The sequence below is a fragment of the Oncorhynchus clarkii genome, chromosome 29 (assembly GCF_045791955.1).
Source record: "Oncorhynchus clarkii lewisi isolate Uvic-CL-2024 chromosome 29, UVic_Ocla_1.0, whole genome shotgun sequence".
NCBI lineage: Eukaryota > Metazoa > Chordata > Actinopteri > Salmoniformes > Salmonidae > Oncorhynchus > Oncorhynchus clarkii.
This window is the reverse complement of record NC_092175.1, coordinates 26,778,034-26,799,189: the sequence shown is the minus strand read 5'-3', so window position 1 is coordinate 26,799,189 and position 21,156 is coordinate 26,778,034. Positions and strand designations below refer to the sequence as shown.

The 21,156-nt window shown below is 41.9% G+C and overlaps 1 protein-coding gene across 1 annotated transcript; it reads left to right on the top strand.

Annotated features, from left to right (window-relative positions):
* The first annotated feature begins 14,789 nt into the window (after nt 1–14,789).
* On the top strand, nt 14,790–21,035 carry LOC139388748 (S-adenosylmethionine synthase-like). Its single transcript, XM_071135649.1, has 9 exons — nt 14,790–15,070; nt 17,391–17,468; nt 17,669–17,791; nt 17,924–18,036; nt 18,151–18,294; nt 18,492–18,710; nt 18,894–19,076; nt 19,279–19,412; nt 19,585–21,035. The coding sequence occupies exons 1-9, from the start codon at nt 14,980–14,982 to the stop codon at nt 19,685–19,687; spliced, it is 1,188 nt and encodes a 395-aa protein (XP_070991750.1). The 5' UTR covers nt 14,790–14,979; the 3' UTR covers nt 19,688–21,035.
* The last annotated feature ends 121 nt before the right edge of the window (nt 21,036–21,156 follow it).

Sequence of the window (21,156 nt, the reverse complement as noted above, 5' to 3'; positions counted from 1 at the left end):
TAGAACTGAGAGTATCTGCAGAGAATAACTCCCCAAATACAGGTGTGCCAAGCTTGTAGCGTCATACCCAAGAAGACTCGAGGCTGTGATCGCTGCCAGAGGTGCTTCATCAAAGTACTTTTGAAGTAAAATATTTTTACACAACCATTTCTTTCATGAATGGGAGACATTATGAATGTGAAACAACATGGTTGTGTTTGTTCTACCTCGGGTAGAGTTATCTAAAAAATGTGGGGGCCTTGCCACTAGCTTAACAGGTTTTGTAACAAAGATGTGCACATACCTGACATTTCCCCTCAAGGAGGCCATTAAATATTTACATATTGTGTATATTGGTACTTGTAGTATGGTGATTGGACTGTTTTGAGATTACCTACTTGTTATAGTGATGAAGACAGGACTAGAACAAGAGAATCAAGCGCACCTGAGGCCTACCAGAAAGCCATGGAATTTATGCTATGTGGATTACAAGATGTAGTTTGCTACATGGATGATGTTGTTGTCTTTGCTGAAAGAGAAAGTGAACCAAAGATTCCAAGACAGAGGGCTGACACTTAACAACATCCTTGGACTAAAGCAGATTGAAATCATTGAACTTGTAGTCACAGCAAAAGGGATAAAACCAGACACACAGAGTGGTTGAGTTGAGTGATTGAGTGGTTCTCAATCAGAGGCAGCTGTCTATCGTTGTCTCTGATTGAGAACCATACTTAGGTAGCCCTTTCCCACCTGTGTTTTGATGGTAGTTATTTTCTGTTTTGTGTGTCGGCACGAGACAGAACTGTTTTGTTTGTTCCCCTTTGTTATTTTTTGTTCTGGTGTTCAGTTTTATTAAAAATCATGAACACGGTACTACGCTGCACCTTGGTCCTCTTCTTTAAACAGCCGTTACACAGCCTGAATTCAAAATGGGAAAAAAAGATTTGTTTTCTCATCAACACACAATAACTCCATGACTAAGTGAAAAAATGTTTTTAGAAAAGTTTTCTAATGTTTTGAAATTGAAATTGAGAAATAAGTATTCACACTCCTGAGTCAATACTTTGTAGAAGTAGCTTTGGCAGTGACTACAGCTGTGAGTCTTTCTGGGTAAGTCTCTTAGAGCTTTCCACAGCTGGACTGTGCAACATTTGACTATTATTAAAAAATTCTTCAAGCTCTGTCAAATTGGATGTTGGTCATTGATAGACAACCATTTGCAGGTCTTGCCATCAATTTCAAAGTAGATTTAAGTCAAAACTGTAACTTGGCCACTCAGGAACAGTCAATGTCTTCTTGGTAAGCAACTCCAGTGTAGATTTGGGATTTTCTTGGTGCTTAGCTCCATTCTGTTTATTTTTTATCATGAAAAAGTCCCTAGTCCTTAACAATACAAGCATCCCCATAACATGATGTAGCCACCACAGAGTGATACTTAGTAATGTGTTGTACTGGATTTGCCCCAAATATAACACTTTGTATTCAGGACCACATTTTTTGCAGTATTAATACAGTGCCTTGTTGCAAACAAGTGTTTTATGGTCCTGTCTGACAAGAATACATACAGTTACATATGTTTTTTGATGTTGTGGCTATTGTAATCTAAGACAAACAAGTTAGGTCAGACACAAAAAAACAGTTTCCTCTGTGGATTTTGTTTGTTCAACCCCTACTCTTGCAATTACATTAGGAGGCCCACCTAAATTAGACTCTAAATCCAATATGGCATCCAAAATCCGACACTGCTGCCACAATACCATTAAATTGTGGTTAAATCACATGTAAATCTTTCAGATTTGTGTACTTGAAAAAGCACCCCTGGCCTTTTCTACGGTACTGTTCTTATGACCTGCATTCAATACTATTTTTGTGCAATTCAACTTTGTTCCAATATACCTGCCATAATTACATTTGTCTGGATATAGAAAAGGCAGCAGACTGCTTGACATGGCAACACTGAGTAGTCATTGAGGATCAATGAGACAACTCAGAGGGTCCAACGAAAGGAAAGAGAATAAACTCTGGACTCTTGACACCCTCTCCCTAACTCTACATCTTGCACTCACTGTGGTATAACTTGTGCCTCCGGGATTGGGCTCTTAAGTCACCTTGCTATCATTTAGAAATTAACTTTGTTTCATGGCTAGTCCAATACGACTACCAACATGACCTTCCTCTGGCTCACTAAATTGTGATGCGCATTGTGATATTCCGGTGCACTCCTATGCTGTTCAGGTTGAGCTAACACTACTTTTTCCAGAAAACCATGCCTACCATCCTGGCTGTCTGTCCTGGAGATCCCATAGATGTTGACTTGGTGACATGATGGTGTATGGGTAGGATGCAACCACACATAATTACAAGCGCATAAGGCATGTGTTCACTACAATGAACCAACACAACCTGACAATTATTGACAAGAAATGCCATCAACTTACTGGGCCTTCGCATATGATAAGAATTGAACCTCTCCAATGTCAATGCCATCCCGAAACTCCCAGAACTGTCCTCAATAGGAACAATTCGACCATCAGTCCTCCACTCTGGCAGTTACTACAACCAGAGACACCTTAAAACTGGACTGCCACAGGTCAGAGGGCCATTCAACAGCCAAAATACCATCTAGAAAGTGCTGGTGTGCGTTGCCCTCTTATGTACCTATTTTGCTACCAACCATGGCTGGCCAACCCATGTGAAACCTGAACTGGACTCAGATGTAAATAATGACTTCTCATGTTGGCGTGACTCATGCATTGGTCTGGGGAACTGTGCAGTAATCCCTTTAATAAATGGATCACTAGTCACTCAAAAAAAATGACACTTTAATAATGTTTACATATCTTACATTACTCATCTCATATGTATACTGTATTTTATACCATCTATTGCATCTTGCCCATACCGCTCGGCCATCGCTCATCCATATATTCATATGTACATATTCTTATTCCATCACTTTACATGTGCGTGTATTAGGTAGTTGTTGTGAAATTGTTAGATTTCTTGTTAGATATTGCTACACTGTGGGAACTAGACTGGGAGACTAGTCAGGATCGAGAGAAAGCTGAATGGAGCAAAGTACAGACAAGAAAACCTGCTCCAGTGCTCATGACCTCAGACTGGGGTGAAGGTTCACCTTCCAACAGGACAATGACCCTAAGCACACAGCCAAGACAACACGGGAGTGGCTTCAGGACAAATCTCTGAATGTCTTTGAGTGGCCCAGCCAGAGCCTGGACTTGAACTTGATCGGACATCTCTGGAGAGACCTGAAATAGCTGTGCAGCTACGCTCCCCTTCCAACCTGATAGAACTGAGAGTATCTGCAGAGAATAACTCCCCAAATACAGGTGTGCCAAGCTTGTAGCGTCATACCCAAGAAGACTCGAGGCTGTAATCGCTGCCAGAGGTGCTTCATCAAAGTACTTTTGAAGTAAAATATTTTTACACAACCATTTCTTTCATGAATGGGAGACATTATGAATGTGAAACAACATGGTTGTGTTTGTTCTACCTCGGGTAGAGTTATCTAAAAAATGTGGGGGCCTTGCCACTAGCTTAACAGGTTTTGTAACAAAGATGTGCACATACCTGACATTTCCCCTCAAGGAGGCCATTAAATATTTACATATTGTGTATATTGGTACTTGTAGTATGGTGACTGGACTGTTTTGAGATTACCTACTTGTTATAGTGATGAAGACAGGACTAGAACAAGAGAATCAAGCGCACCTGAGGCCTACCAGAAAGCCATGGAATTTATGCTATGTGGATTACAAGATGTAGTTTGCTACATGGATGATGTTGTTGTCTTTGCTGAAAGAGAAAGTGAACCAAAGATTCCAAGACAGAGGGCTGACACTTAACAACATCCTTGGACTAAAGCAGATTGAAATCATTGAACTTGTAGTCACAGCAAAAGGGATAAAACCAGACACACAGAGTGGTTGAGTTGAGTGATTGAGTGGTTCTCAATCAGAGGCAGCTGTCTATCGTTGTCTCTGATTGAGAACCATACTTAGGTAGCCCTTTCCCACCTGTGTTTTGATGGTAGTTATTTTCTGTTTTGTGTGTCGGCACGAGACAGAACTGTTTTGTTTGTTCCCCTTTGTTATTTTTTGTTCTGGTGTTCAGTTTTATTAAAAATCATGAACACGGTACTACGCTGCACCTTGGTCCTCTTCTTTAAACAGCCGTTACACAGCCTGAATTCAAAATGGGAAAAAAAGATTTGTTTTCTCATCAACACACAATAACTCCATCATGACTAAGTGAAAACATGTTTTTAGAAAAGTTTTCTAATGTTTTGAAATTGAAATTGAGAAATAAGTATTCACACTCCTGAGTCAATACTTTGTAGAAGTAGCTTTGGCAGTGACTACAGCTGTGAGTCTTTCTGGATAAGTCTCTTAGAGCTTTCCACAGCTGGACTGTGCAACATTTTACTATTATTAAAAAATTCTTCAAGCTCTGTCAAATTGGATGTTGGTCATTGATAGACAACCATTTGCAGGTCTTGCCATCAATTTCAAAGTAGATTTAAGTCAAAACTGTAAATTGGCCACTCAGGAACAGTCAATGTCTTCTTGGTAAGCAACTCCAGTGTAGATTTGGGATTTTCTTGGTGCTTAGCTCCATTCTGTTTATTTTTTATCATGAAAAAGTCCCTAGTCCTTAACAATACAAGCATCCCCATAACATGATGTAGCCACCACAGAGTGATACTTAGTAATGTGTTGTACTGGATTTGCCCCAAATATAACACTTTGTATTCAGGACCACATTTTTTGCAGTATTACTTCAGTGCCTTGTTGCAAACAGGATGCATGTTTTGGAATATTTGTATTATGTACAGTCTTCATTTATTTCACTCTGTCAAATAGGTTAGTATTGTGGAGTAACTACAATGTTGATCCATCAGTTTTTTCCTATCACAGCCATTAAGCACGGTAATTGTTTTAAATTCACCATCGGCATCATGGTGAAATCCCTGAGCGGTTTCCCTCCTCTCCGGCAACTGAGTTAGGAAGGACGCCTGTATCTTTGTAGTGACTGGGTGTATTGATACACCATCCAAAGTGTAATTAATAACTTCACCATGCTCAAAAGGATATTTAATGTCTGCTTTATTAAAATGTTTTGCCCATCTACCAATAGGTGCCCTTTTTTGTGAGGCATTGGAAAACCTCCCTGGTCTTTGTGGTTCAATCTGTGTTTGAAATTCAATGATCGACTAAGGGACCTTAAAGATACTTGTATGTGTGGGGTACAGAGATGAGTTAGTGAATGAAAATTTTTTAAACATTACTATTGCACACAGACTGAGTCCATGCAACTTATTATGTGAGTTGTTAAGCACATTTTTACTCCTGAATGTATTTAGGCTTGCTATAACAAAAGTGTTGAATACTTATTGACTCAAGACATTTCAGCTTTTCATTTCTAATTCATTAGTAAAACATTGACATTATGGGGTATTGTATGTAGGCCAGTGACCAAAAAAATCTAAATTGAATCCATTTTAAATTCAAGCTTTAACACAACAAAATGTGGGAAAAGTCAAGGGGTGAAAATACTTTCTGAAGGCACTGTATGTTAAAAATGGTTAAAAAGTTATTTGGATTTATCGGGCGCCTTATCTCCTTACCTGCGTCATGAGTAATATTTGGACTTATAAGTATCAAGTTTGACTCTGTCTCCATCCTGGGAGTTTTGTGCATTGTGTGCATCTCATGGTCTTGAATCATCTTATAAAACAATGAAAGAAACTGGTGTCTGTCAACTCAAATGAATAAAACTAAAGAATGGAATCAAGAACTGTGATAGAGAACAATAGAACTAGGAAAAAGCACCAAACATTTAATTTAGATCAGTAGCCTTTACGTGTCACTCGGTTCAAGTCACTGTATCCAATTGAATGATTTGTTTCAATTATAAGAGGATTGCCTTTTGTAAATGTCTAATGCTGTTAGACACATATACATGTATACGTGTGTGTGTGTGTGTGTGTGTGTGTGTGTGTGTGTGTGTGTGTGTGTGTGTGTGTGTGTGTGTGTGCGTGCATTGAGAGTGTTGTGAGGCAAGGAAAGGGGTATTTAGATCTGTCAGTGAGAGGGGGCTTTGAGACAGAGGCTAATGGAAAGCAGCTTATCCTGTCGTAAATCCCTGAATATGCTGAGAAGTCTCCTCACACAAACACACACACTTTCTCCCAATACAAAAGCTACTGTAGGCAGCACAGTCACACCTTGGCATGGCAGACACTCAAAATGAATCTGACAGTTGATTTAAGCAGCCCCAGCTATTGTGGTGTAGCAGAGATAGGAGTCACTGCCATGACTTCATGACTGAGAGAAACATGCACACATGTTGTGTGGTAGCTGTAGTCTCCCCTGTTCTTTAGCAATCAGAATAATTACTCTAAGGATTAGAAAGAGGATAATCTGAGACTAAAGCTCTGTAGCAGCATGAGACATCACAGGGTGTACAGTACAGAGTCACATGGGGTACCATAACTTGAGGAATTTGTGTGTTTGTGTGACTTTTCAAGTGTTTGCCCATAAGCTCATCTTGGTGTGTGTGTGTGTGTGTGTGTGTGTGTGTGTGTGTGTGTGTGTGTGTGTGTGTGTGAGAGAGAGAGAGAGAGAGAGAGAGAGAGAGAGGAGAGAGAGAGGGGGAGAAGAAGAGAGCTATATTTAGCCTACGTTTTGTTACATTTACAAAGTAAAGCATTATTGGTATATAAAGATGTGATAAAACACATTTTCATACTCTGATGTTACAAACCTCACTATAGATTAGTACTGGATTATAAATAATGTCCTGGGCAACTACAGTATAACATTGTAAAACAATGTTTCTCTAAAAATTACATTGGTTTTAATTTTATAAGTAAAAAAATACAAAACATATCTAAATATATTCATATCTACAGTCGTTGTCGGACGTTTACATGCACTTAGGTTGGAGTCATTAAAACTCGTTTTTCAACCACTCCACAAATGTCTTGTTAACAAACTCTAGTTTTGGCAATTCGGTTAGGACATCTACTTTGTATATGACACAAGTCATTTTTCCAACAATTGTTTACAGACAGATTATTTCACTTATAATTCACTGTATCACAATTCCAGTGGGTCAGAAGTTTACATACACTAAGTTGACTGTGCTTATAAACAGCTTGGAAAATTCCAGAAAATTATGTAATGGCTTTCGAAGCTTCCGATAGGCTAATTGACATAATTTGAGTCAACTGGAGGTGTACCTGTGGATGTATTTCAAGGCCTACCTTCAAACCCACTGCCTCTTTGCTTGACATCATGGAAATATCAAAAGAACTCAGCCAGACTTCAGAAAAAAATTGCAGACCTCCACAAGTCTGGTTCATCCTTGGGAGCAATTTCCAAATGCCTGAAGGTACCACGTTCATCTGTACAAACAATAATACGCAAGTATAAACACCATGGGACCATGCAGCCGTCATACCGCTCAGGAAGGAAACGCGTTCTGTCTCCAAGAGATGAACGTACTTTGGTGAGAAACGTGCAAATCAATCCCAGAACAACAACAGAGGACCTTGTGAAGATGCTGGAGGAAACAGGTACAAAGGTATCTATATCCACAGTAAAACGAGTCCTATATCGACATAACCTGAAAGGCCGCTCAGCAAGGAAGAAGCCACTGCTCCAAAACCACCATAAAAAAAGCCAGACTATGGTTTGCAACTGCACGTGGGGACAAAGATCATACTTTTCGTAGAAATGTCTGATGAAACAAAAATAGAATTGTTTGGCCATAATGACGATCGTTATGATTGGAGGAAAAAGAGGGACGCTTGCAAGCCGAAGAACACCATCCCAACCATGAAGCATGCATCATTTTGTGGAGGTGCTTTGCTGCAGGAGGGACTGGTACACTTCACAAAATTGATGGCATTATGAGGCAGGAAAAGTATGTGGATATATTGAAGCAACATCTCAAGACATCAGTCAGGAAGTTAGAGCTTGGTCGCAAATGGGTCTTCCAAATGGACAATGACTCGAAGCATACTTCCAAAGTTGTGGCAAAATGGCTTAAAGACAACAAAGTCAAGGTATTGGAGTGGCCATCACAAAGCCCTGACCTCAATCTAATGGAACATTTGTGGGCAGAACTGAAAAAGTGTGTGCGAGCAAGGAGGCCTACAAACCTTGCTCAGTTACACCAGCTCTGTCAGGAGGAATGGGCCAAAAGTCACCCTACTTATCGTGGGAAGGTTGTGGAAGGCTACCTGAAACGTTTGACCCAAGTTAAACAATTTAAAGGCAATGCTACCAAATACTAAATACCAAATACTTGAGTGTATGTAAACTTCTGACCCATTGGGAATGTGATGAGAGAAATAAAAGCTGAAATAAATCCTTCTCTACTATTATTCTGACATTTCACATTCTTAAAATAAAGTGGTGATCCTAACTGACCTAAGACAGGGAATTTTTAGTAGGATTAAATGTCGGGAATTGTGAAAAACTGAGTTGAAATGTATTTGGCTAAGGTGTATGTAAACTTCCGACTTCAACTGTATATAGTCTTTAAAATGGTCTGCTACAAAAATAAGCACATTCTTCAGTATAAATAGAGCATGAACAGTATGTCCTCAAACTCTAAATATTTATAGTGCCACTAGATTTGATTTGAGGACAATCCTGTTCTTGAATGCAGGCCAGAACTACACTATATGTACAAAAGTATGTTGACACCACTTCAAATGAGTGGATTCCTCTATTTCGAGTAACAAAAAAAAAAATTGAGCACACAGCCATGCAATCTCCATAGACAAACAGTGGCAGTAGAATTGCCTTAGTGAAGAACTCAGTGACTTTCAAAGTGGCACCGTCATAGGATGCCACCTTTCCAACAAGTCAGTTAGTCATATTTCTGCCCTGCTAGAGCTGCCCTAATCAACTGTAAGTGCTATTATTGTGAAGTGGAATGGTGTAGGAGCAAAAGGTGGTAGGCCACACAAGCTCACAGAACGGGACCGCCGAGTGCTGAAGAGCAACACTCACTACCGAGTTCTAAACTGCTTCTGGAAGCAATGTCAGCACAAGAACTGTTCGTCGGGAGCTTCATTAAATGGGTTTCCATGGCCCCACACAAGCCTAAGATCACCATGCGCAATGCCAAGCATTGGCTGGAGTGGTGTAAACCTCGCCGCCATTGGACTCTGGAGCAGTAGAAATACGTTCTCTGGAGTGATGAATCACGCTTCACAATCTGGCAGTCTGACAGAATAATCTGGGTTTGGCAGATGCCAGAAGAATTGATAGTGCCAACTGTAAAGTTTGGTGGAGGAGGAATCATGGTTTGGGGCTGTTTTTCATGGGTCGGGCTAGGACCCTTAGCTCCAGTGAAGGGAAATCTTAACGCTGCAGCATTAAGAACAATGACATTCTAGACGATTCCGTGCTTCCAACTTTGTGGCAACAGTTTGGGGAAGGCCCTTTCCTGTTTCAGCATGATAATGCCCCTGTGCATAAAGCGAGGTCCATACAGAAATGGTTTGTAGAGATTGGTGTGGAAAAACTTGACTTGTCTGCACAGAGCCCTGACCTCAACCCCATCTTTGGGTTGAATTGGAACTCCGACTGCAAGCCAGGACTAATCGCCCAACATCAGTGCCCGACCTCATTAATTCTCTTGTGGCTGAATGGAATCAAGTCCCTGTAGAAATGTTCTAACATCTAGTGGAAAGCCTTCCTAGAAGACTGGAGGCTGTTATAGCAGCACAGGGGGGACCAACTTCATATTAATGCCCCTGATTTTGGAATGAGATTTTCGACGAGCAGGTGTCCACATACTTTTGGTCATGTATTGTATTGTATGTTTGACTAAATACATGAAAGCCTCTGTTTCTCCATGCCACAGCAATCTTCTGAGTGCACGCCAGACAGTGGAATTAACGGCAACACACTGCGCCATTAGTTTGTTGTCATCTTATAAAATGCCCTCCCTGGCACTCAATGACCTCTTTCATTATTTGTTTTATTTGCATGTATTGTTTTGTATTGTTAGGTATTACTGCACTGTTGGAGCTAGGAGCATAAGCATTTCGCTACACCCACAATAACATCTGTGTATGCGACCAATACAATTTTATTTGGCTAGCACAGTAAACATCTTAAAGGAAGGACATCAGAAGATATTGATGAAAACAGGATGACTGATTATGACGCACAATAACAAAGGTTATGGAGGACTAGGCAAAACAACACCACAGTTTTGTGTAGGCCTTCTACCCCAGCCAATTGGTGTCTGGACTCTGGACCTTTATAGCACAGGACAGGAGGTAGTGCTCCCTCTCATTCAGTGCATTAGAGACTTTCCTCAATTGGCCTAGACAAGGCTGCATGTAACTGGTTTAAAAATGACTTGACAGATAGAATTCAATGTGTATCAACTGATGTTGTCCTGCAAGGGTCGATTCTGGGTCCTGTACTTTTTACTGTTTACATTAATATCTACTTGCCTGTAAAAAAATGGTAACCTGCACTTGTATGCCAATGATACTGTTGTGTATGCTATTGCCCCAACGGTTGACCAGGCTCTAGCTGAACTAGTCTGCCTTGATTGTATTACAGAAACAGATTATTGATCTGAAATGATTGTTGAATGCAGGTAAAACTAAATATATGTTGTTCTCTAGACTGCATTAAACTAACTCTGGTGATTTAAGCTTATGTCCATATTGATTGTGTCTAGCTTATAAATATCTGGGCATCTGGATATATGAAAAACTGTCTTAAAAAGTGGGCTTATTCTATTCAGTTTATCATAGCTTTATTACGCACTTCAATTTTAGTACATATCACTACGTTCTCGACCAGAAAGTTGGTTGGCCATCTTTGATGTCCTGTCGGTTGATACATTACTATTTTCATTTATAACGTACATTTACAAAAAGTCCCAATGTACAGAGCCTTTGAAAGGTATTCAGACCCCTTGACTTTTTCCACATTTTGTTACGTTACAGCCTTATTCTAAAATGTATTAAATAAAAAAATTGTCCGTAGAGCTCCAAGACAGGATTGTGTCAAGGCACAGATCTAGGGAAGCGTACCAAAAAGAACGCTGCAGCATTGAAGGTCCACAAAAACACAGTGGCCTTCATCATTCTTAAATGGAAGAAGTTTGGAACCACCAAGACTCTTCCTAGAGCTGGCCCACCAGCCAAACTGAACAATCGGGGAGGTGACAAGAACCGGATGGTCACTCTAACAGAGCTCTAGAGTTCCTCTGTGGAGATGGGAGAACCTTCCATAAGGACAATCATCTCTGCAGCACTCCACCAATCAGTCCTTTATGATAGAGTGGCCAGACAGAAGCCATTTCTCAGTAAAAGACATGACAGCCCGCTTGGAGTTTTCCAAAAGGCACCTAAAGACTCTCAGACCATGAGAAACAAGATTCTCTGTTCTGATGAAACCGAGATTAAACTCTGTGGCCTGAATGCCAAGCATCACGTCTGGAGGAAACCTGGCACCATCCCTACAGTGAAGCATGGTGGTGGCAGCATCATGCTGTGGGGATGTTTTTCAGCATCAGGGACTGGGAGACTAGTCAGGATCGAGGAAAAGATGAACGGAGCAAAGTACAGAGATCCTTGATGAAAACCTGCTCCAGAGAGCTCAGGACCTCGGACTAGGGCGAAGGTTCATCTTCCAAAAGGACAATGACCCCAAGCACACAGCCAAGACAACACAGGAGTGGCTTGGGGACAAGTCTCTGAATGTCCTTGAGTGGCCCCAGCCAGAGCCTGGACTTGAACCTGATCAAACATCTCTGGAGAGACCTGAAAATAGCTGTGCAGCAATGCTCCCCATCCAATCTGACAGAGCTTGAGAGGATGTGCAGAGAAGAATGGGAGAAACTCTCCAAATACAGATGTGCCAAGCTTGGAGTGTCACACCCAATAAGACTAGAGGCTGTAATCGCTGCCAAAGGTGCTTCAACAAAGTACTGAGTAAAGGGTCTGAATACTTACGCAAATGTAATATTTCAGCTTTACATATACCATACATTTGCTAAAATTTCTACAAACCTGTTTTTGCATTGGCATTATGGGGTATTGTGTGTAGATTGATGAGGGGAAAAAACTATTTAATCCATTTTAGAATAAGGCTGAAACGTAACAAAATGTGGGAAAAGTCAAGGGGTCTGAATACATTCCAAATGCACTCTACCTAACATCTTTACTCCCTGATAAAATAAAGGTTCAATTTAAAAAAAAATATTAGGGCATTATTTCCACTAAGTTCAAGTCAATTCAATAAGACGTCTTTAGACTTAATCATCTCAAGGGACAATTATACATTATCACACATCCAGCATTACATAAGCCCATTACATACAGTACCAGAGAAAAGTTTGGACACACCTACCCATTTAAGGGTTTTTCTTTATTTTCACTATTTTCTACATTGCAGAATAATAGGGAAGACATCAAAACTATGAAATAACACATATGGAATCATGTAATAACCAAACAAGTGTTAAACAAATCAAAAAATATTTTAGATTTGAGATTCTTCAAAGAAGCCACCCTTTGCCTTGATGACAGCTTTGCACACTCTTGGCATTATCTCAACCAGCTTCATGAGGTAGTCACCTGGAATGCAATTCAATTAACAGGTGTGCCTTGTTAAAAGTTAATTTGTGGGATTTATTTCCTTCTTAATGTGTTTGAGCCAATCAGTTGTGTTGTGACAAGGTAGGGTGGTATACAGAAGATAGCCCTATTTGGTAAAAGACCAAGTCTATATTATGGCAAGAACAGCTCAAATGGGAAAAGAGAAACGACAGACCATCATTACTTTAAGACATGAAGGTCAATCCTTTCCCGCAGCAACCAGTGATCCGGGTCAACAGCATCAATGTAAAAGTATAGCTTCCGTCCCTCTCCTCGCCCCTACCTGCGCTCAAACCAGAGACCCTCTGCACACAGACAACAGTCACCCACGAAGCACCGTTACCCATCGCGCCACAAAAGCAGCGGCCCTTGCAGAGCAAGGGGAACAACTACTTCAAGGTCTCGGAGCGATTGAAACGCTATTAGCGCGTACCCCGTTAACTAGCTAGCTATTACACATCGGTTACATAAGCCCATTAGCATTACGTCACAACAAGCATTAAGTCACTACATGCACGCTAGCTAGCTAGTACAACATAAGATACAACACTAGCTAGCTAGTACACACAAGCAAGCTAGATAATACAACATTAGCTACAACACTAACTAGTTAGCTAGTACACATATACAGTAGCTTTCGAAAGTATTCACCCCCCTTGGCATTTTTCCTATTTTGTTGCCTTACAGCCTGGAATTAAAATTTATTTTGGGGGGGGTTGTATCATTGTATTTACACAACACGCCTACCACTTTGAAGATGCAAAATATGTTTTATTGTGAAACAAACAAGAAATAAGACAAAAAAACTAAAAACTTTGTGCATAACTATTCACCCCCCCAAAGTCAATACTTTGTAGAGCCACATTTTGCAGCAATGACAGCTGCAAGTCTCTTGGGGTATGTCTCTATAAGCTTGGCACATCTAGCCACTGGGATTTTTGCCCATTCTTCAAGGCAAAACCGCTTCAGCTCCTTCAAGTTGGATGGGTTCTGCTGGTGTACAGCAATCTTTAAGTCATACCACAGATTCTCAATTGGATTGAGGTCTGGGCTTTGACTAGGCCATTCCAAGACATTTAAATGTTTCCCCCTAAACCACTCAAGTGTTGCTTTAGCAGTATTATTAGGGTCATTGTCCTGCTGAAAGGTGAAGCTCTGTCCCAGTCTCAAATCTCTGGAAGAGTGAAACAGGTTTCCCTCAAGAATTTCCCTGTATTTAGAGCCATCCATCATTCCTTCAATTCTGACCAGTTTCCCAGTCCCTGCCGATGAAACACATCCCCACAGCATGATGCTGCCACCACCATGCTTCACTGTGGGGATGGTGTTCTCGGGGTGATAAGAGGTGTTGGGTTTGCGCCAGACATATTGTTTTCCTTGATGCCAAAAAGCTACATTTTTGTCTCATCTGACCAGAGGACCTTCTTCCATATGTTTGGGGAGTCCCCGACATGCCTTTTGCCAAACACCAAACATGTTTGCTTATTTTTTTCTTTAAGCAATGGCTTTTTTTCTGGCCACTCTTCTGTACAGCCCAGCTCTGTGGAGTGTATTGCTTAAAGTGGTCCTTCGGACAGATACTCCAATCTGCAAGCAAACGTATGATCTCCAAAACCAGAATCTGTAACAAACAGAGTGGACTGCATTTTGTAGACTTTGCCAAAGATTTTTAAAAATGTGTTATTTAGGAGTGCAAGACCGAATTTAGTTTGTGCACACTTATCCTGTACTACTAAGAAAATTAAAAGAGACCTACTAACTTCTATCAAACCCTACCCCAGACCCTCCATCGCCTTACAACCTCAATAACCCTATACACCAATCTTTCCCTCTCTTCCATATACCGGTACTTACAACATAAATCAACACATGCTTCACCCTGGTACTACTGTTGTACTGTGTTGTTGTATGTGTCGAACTGCTTTGCTTTATCTAGGCCAGGTCGCAGTTGCAAATGAGAACTTGTTCGCAACTAGCCTACCTGGTTAAATAAAGGTGAAATAAAAAATACATTTTAAAAGAACTACCTGGTGGGCGCAGTGTGTACTCGATCATCACTACCACCCCCCCGAAAAAAAGACTACCTGGAACGTGTCCTTAGTCAACAGCCCCTCCTATACGTGGCAATTGGCTAAACAGACAGGACACGGGGACGCCCCTCACTGACGCGATTGAAGGATAAATATCAACGCCACCGGTGTGAAATAGCTAAGTCTACAGAAACCCTCATTTTTAAATTTGGCAATATACTTAGTATCAGATACATAATATTTTGTAAACTACAGTTGACTGAGTTTAGCTAGATATACTCTGCAAATAACAATTCCTTTAAAATGAACGGGCAATTGAACGGTTTCCATAACTCACTCATTGATGAAGACTGCTTTTTGTTCACCTCTGAATCTGTTGGAGAAGGACACCCAGGTGAGTTTGCGTCTGTCTTATTTTAGCTAGCTACTTTCCAACATAAGGAAAGGTTATGTGGTAGATTCAGCGAACTAGCAGCAAAGTGCTGCCAAATGCCTGCCAGTCTTTTTTACGAACACGCATAAACGTTAGCTAACATATTTTTCGTATGCCCCAGTCAGCTAGCTATTTTACTATTTTTCCACATTTGCTGATCTTTGAGTCAGCCGATATTATGAATGGGGGACACGAGCCAGAGTCAGGCCACGCGGGTTGCCTTCGCCATGGGATCGGGTGCTAGCTAACGTTAGCTAGAAGCTCATGCTAATCCAGAAAAGTGTGACACTAAAATACTTGTCTGGATGGTCAAGTCGCCACCTGTGTTACGTGGTGCGTTTATTTAAAAACGTAACACATATGCCATATTTTTATATATTCGGCGTTTTTCCTTTCATTGAATTTATCAGCACATTTCGGCGAGTCGAACAACGGTATTACATCAGTAGACTGCGAGCTCGTGCACGTAATGCAACTGCGAGCGCGGACCAAGTAGGTTTTGTTGTTATCTGGTCACTGGGTTAGCGGAGTTCTCTAGCAGTGGTGTATTTTAGTTAATTTCAATGCGTGTATAGTAACAATTGTCGGTGATTTATTTTGATTTGACTGAAGCATGAGACCACAGTGTACTCTTTTCACCTCAAATCACAATTGTTTCATGAGCTGAAATAAAAGATCCCAGAAATGTTCCATACGCACGACGAGCTTATTTCTCTTAAATTTGTTTACATCACCGTTAGTGAGCATTTCTCCTTTACCAAGATAATCCATCCATCTGACATTTGTGGCATATCAAGATGATGATTAAACAGCATGTTCATTACAGGGGACAATTAAAAAGCCACTCGAAAATCTGCTGTTTTGTCACACAATACAATGCCACAGATGTCTCAAGTTTGAGTGTGCAATTAACATTGTGACTGGAGGAATGTCCACCAGAGCTGTTGCCAGAGAATTGTTGTTAATTTCTCTACCATAAGCCACCTCCAATGTATTTTTAGAGAGTTTGTCAGTAAGTCCAACTGGCCTCGACCGCAGACCACATGTATGCCGTCGTGTGGGCGAGCGGTTTGCTGATGTCAACATTGTGAACAGAATGCCCCACTTCTACCGACAACAAACAATTGCATTTTATCGATGGCAATTTGAATGCACAGAGAGCGTGACGAGATCCTGAGTTCTATTGTCGTGCCATTCATCCACTGCCATCACCTCATGTTTCAGCATGTTAATGCACAGCCCCATAATGCACAGTCCCAAGGATGTGTACACGATTCCTGGAAGCTGAAAATGCCCCAGTTTTTCCATGACCCGCATACCCACCAGACATGTCATGCATTGAGCATGTTTGGGATGCTCTGGCTCAATGTTTATGACAGCTGTTTCCAGTTCCCCCCAATACCCAGCTTCTTTGTACAGCCATTGATGAGTGGGACAATATTCCACTGGCCACAATCAACGGCCTGATCAACTCTGCGAAGGTGATGTCGAGCTGCATGAGGCAAATGGTGGTCACACCAGATACTTACTGGTGTTCTGATCCAAGCCCCTACCTTTTTTTAAAGGTATCTGTGACCAACAGATGCATGTCTGTATTATCAGTCATGTGAAATTCATAGATTAGAGCCTAGTGAATTTATTTCCTTATGAGGTAAAATCTTTGAATCATGTTTTTATATTTTTGTTCAGTTACGTTACAGTAGCTAGCCAGGTTTTCTGGCTACAGTCCTCATGTACAGGTTTAAGTGCAATGCTCACTCGACATTTGGGGGAGGGAGACAGCTCCATTGCAGCTGATTATCTAGGCTTACCTCCACCCTAAATATAGGCCTAGGCCTCTTCTCCAGAGACTGCAGTGCAACTGTGGGCAGCCTGTCGCATTATGTACCTTTTGACATAAGAAGCTGCTTTAAGCAAGTAGTCACTGTTGTAACAATTCAGTGCATATGATAATCTTTTGAATTAAAAGCCAATATGGTGCTATTGGTGAGAGTCTTGTAGAGACTGGTTCCGAAGACTGCCCCCCACCTTGCAGGGCTGGGGGGTGCCAGCCATGGTGTGAATGGGCTGTGGTTAGGAATGTGGCTACTGTGGTGCTTTGCAGCTGTCGCTCATGTACATGGCAATGGCTGCTGAGTGGCTTGTTGCAAGTTTGGTCCATTAAAGGTTATTGGTTTTGCATTTGCAAGGATAAACTGCCTGGGGGAAGTGTTCAGCGGGGTCTTTAAAAAAATTAAATTAAGCAGGATACACCCCATTACTCCCATTTCTTGTTTGACAGATAAGATTTGTGACCAGATCAGCGACGCTGTGCTTGATGCCCATCTCAAGCAGGACCCTGATGCCAAAGTGGCATGTGGTAATGATCAAGCACCCATTAAAACAATTTCTATAGATTTATCCATGTTGCACTAACATGACCGTGCTTCTGTCCCCCCTTTATCACCCTGAATAGCTAATGCTCATGTTTACCTCACTCACTTTCCTTCACTTGATTTTCTTCCGTTTGTCCCCTTCTTTCTCTCACATGCTTTCGCTTTCTGTCTGCATTTTCTTCAGAGACTGTAGCTAAGACTGGGATGATCCTGCTGGCAGGGGAGGTCACCTCCAGGGCCAACGTCGATTACCAGAAGGTCGTCAGGGACACGATCAAGTACATTGGCTATGACGACTCCTCCAAGGGTATTATGGCGAATTTGCTCTGATTAGATTAAATCACTCACTTCCATTGAAAACATGGTTTTAAGAGGTCACAGGGTTTGCTTTAGTAGGTACAGAAAGTAACACTGAGGCTTGACTATTCCCTTCCCACAGGCTTTGACTATAAGACCTGCAATGTCCTGGTGGCTCTGGAGCAGCAATCCCCTGACATTGCTCAGGGTGTTCACCTGGACCGCAAAGAGGAGGATGTGGGAGCTGGAGACCAGGTTAGAAGGTTCCTGTCTTTGAGTGTTTGTGTGAGGAAGTGACTGGGCCTTGACAGTATGATAGTGTTTGTTTTTGTCCCCGCTCCAAGTGTTTGACTGTGTTTTCTGTTACAGGGTCTGATGTTTGGTTATGCCACTGATGAGACTGAGGAGTGTATGCCCCTCACCATCGTCCTCGCCCACAAGCTCAATGCCAAGATGGCTGAATTGCGCCGCAACGGAACCCTCCCCTGGCTGAGGCCAGACTCCAAAACTCAGGTTAGATTCAGCACTGTAGCCCATTAACACCCATGCACCAAATATGGCAATGAAGTCATGTAAATCCCTTGTCCAGATCTTCGTAATGAAGCCGGCTTTTCAGATGCACTCCAATCACATGCAGGTATCCTAGTACCTTGCCTTACCAGATGTGTGTACTCATTGAATGACACTTAATACCTCGTCTCCCTCTCTAGGTGACTGTTCAGTACAGGCAGGACCGTGGGGCCATGCTCCCAGTGCGTGTGCACACTGTTGTGGTGTCCGTGCAGCATGATGAAGTAATTTGCCTGGATGAGATGCGTGACGCGCTGAAGGAGCAGGTTGTGAAGGCTGTGGTGCCCACCGTGTACCTGGACGACGACACCATCTACCACCTGCAGCCCAGCGGCCGCTTCGTCATCGGAGGTCCTCAGGTGAGACTGAGAGATGTATTGTACACCACTGTCCTCAATAGACTCTAGAAAATGACCATCCAGAGAGATGTGATCAAGTAGCTACATAGTCAGTCAGATTTGTTTTTTAAAGTAGGCTCTTGTCAACACGAGAGATATTTCTAAGACTGTCCTGGGCTCCTTGGCTGACTCTCCCCCTCGCAGGGTGATGCTGGCCTGACCGGACGTAAGATCATTGTGGACACCTACGGCGGCTGGGGGGCCCACGGTGGAGGGGCCTTTTCAGGGAAAGACTACACTAAGGTGGACCGCTCTGCTGCTTACGCTGCCCGCTGGGTGGCCAAGTCCCTGGTGAAGGCTGAGCTCTGCAAGCGCGTGCTGGTCCAGGTCAGGATTGAGCTAATGGCTGCAACCTAACAATTTTATTTGTCTTTTGTGGTCGTTTTCAGCTTTTGATTTGCTATAAGAGTCATTCACTTAGAACTGTTATGTATAACAATGAGATGAAAAGTATAAGAAATTGCATATTTTACAACCTGTCATGTGAATCTTGATCATGCGTGTTAATAAGAAGTGGCTGTGTTGTCAGGTAGCCTATGCCATTGGAGTGGCCCATCCCCTATCCATCTCCATCTTCCACTATGGGACTTCTCAGAAGAGCGAGAGGGAGCTGCTGGACATCGTCAAGAAGAACTTTGACCTCCGCCCTGGTGTCATTGTTAGGTAGTGTGGAACAATGGTGGCTGCCAGGAACACATTTTGTTATCAGGGGTCCCATAGGGTCGGAGCTGGTCTTCATGGGTTCTACATTTGAATGACGACGGCTTGGTTTGCCCTCTAGTAATCTGTGCATTTATTTACCCAGTTCAACACTATTGTGCTTTCTGTGTTCCAGGGAGCTCGACTTGAAGAAGCCTATCTACCAGCGGACTGCTGCCTATGGCCACTTTGGGCGGGAGGCCTTCCCCTGGGAGGTCCCCAAAAAGCTCAAATACTGAATCCCTCACCCTGAGCTATGGGTGTACTACAGAAAAACCTACAAGCTCTTGGGAGAGATGAATGTCCACAATCACCCCCAAACTCTCATCCCTAAAGGAAACATTTTACGCTCCTGTACCCTCTCTACCCATCTGCAATTGCTTGCACACCCCCTGAAATCCATTTCCTGTCTTTCCCTCTGACAGTTGTTTTATCTTCACAGAAATGTATTTTCTCTCTTCTCCCTCCTGTTTCCGTACCTATCCCCCACCCAATGTTTCTCTGGTTGGAGAAATAATTGATGGCACATTTTAGGGCTGAAGAATGCTAGGAGTTGCAATAGGTAATTAGGATGTAAATCTTGTCCCCTAAACTCTTTTCGATTAAAAGTGAAGTATTTGTCAGATGTAACCAAAAACCCATTTGTCAAAGTGGAACTGCAGAACTTGAGTTTTCTTGAACTATAGTACCTTGTTTGGAACAGTCATCCCTTCAGACCATGTTTTCTGACGTGTTACAGAGAAGTCAGAAACTTCTAATGAACTCTGGTTCTGTTGGGATGTACGTTGTATCTCTATTCCCTCTGTCACATCCTTTGTCAAATTAAGATTACATGTGAAAGTTCTAGAATGTTCTGATAGACTAAGGTATAGGCAAGGCACTTCCCCTCTAGACAGTGACCACTGGGTGTCGCTAGAGAAACTGCTTCAGTCTGCTGAGGGGCTCTACCATTTGATAACTCAGTACTTGAAAACAAACGTAAGTGCTTCATTTTTGACTGCCTTTGGGGACCTTTTTAAACATGGATGCTGACAAGTGAGGAAGGTTAACTTAAAAAAATAAACAATTAAAAATCATTAGCATTGTTTACCCTCTGGTTCCTAAAGTGGTCCACAGAAAAACGTTGGGTTGCAGCCACTAGGTGGTGCTCTAAGCAGTTGCCAGTGTTATTTATATTTTAGCGACAAGGGTTTGGGAGATGACTGACTGCAGAAATACTTTAACCTTTTTTTTCTTCCCACATGCCCACTGATAGAAGCAAAAGTCTGGCGGGTGTTGTACAGAGAAACCGGCCTTGTTTACAATGCTCTCTCTGTTGGGTATGTGCGGACTGCATCATTTGCATTCTCTACATTTGTTTTAAATCTTCCTTTCTTTTTACATTTTTGGTGGTGAGGCATTTTTGGTGGAAAAAGTGCCTTTTTAATGTTTTTACCTCCCCACACACACCCTGCCTGCTCCTATCTCCAACCCCTCACCTGTGATGCTCTCTTGATGCTTACAGACCCCTCCCCTTGGCTCAAATGTTCCATTTCCTAAAGACTTGAAATGCTCCATGTGAAACCTTTGAATAAAAGTCTACCCTGATGTTCTGTACATAATTCCTTAATTTTTTTTATTTTTAAATTCTCAATATTCAACTCGCAGCACTAACCTCCATGGGTACTTAAACAGAAATACATTATTTGGGAGAGGTAGACTCATGTCC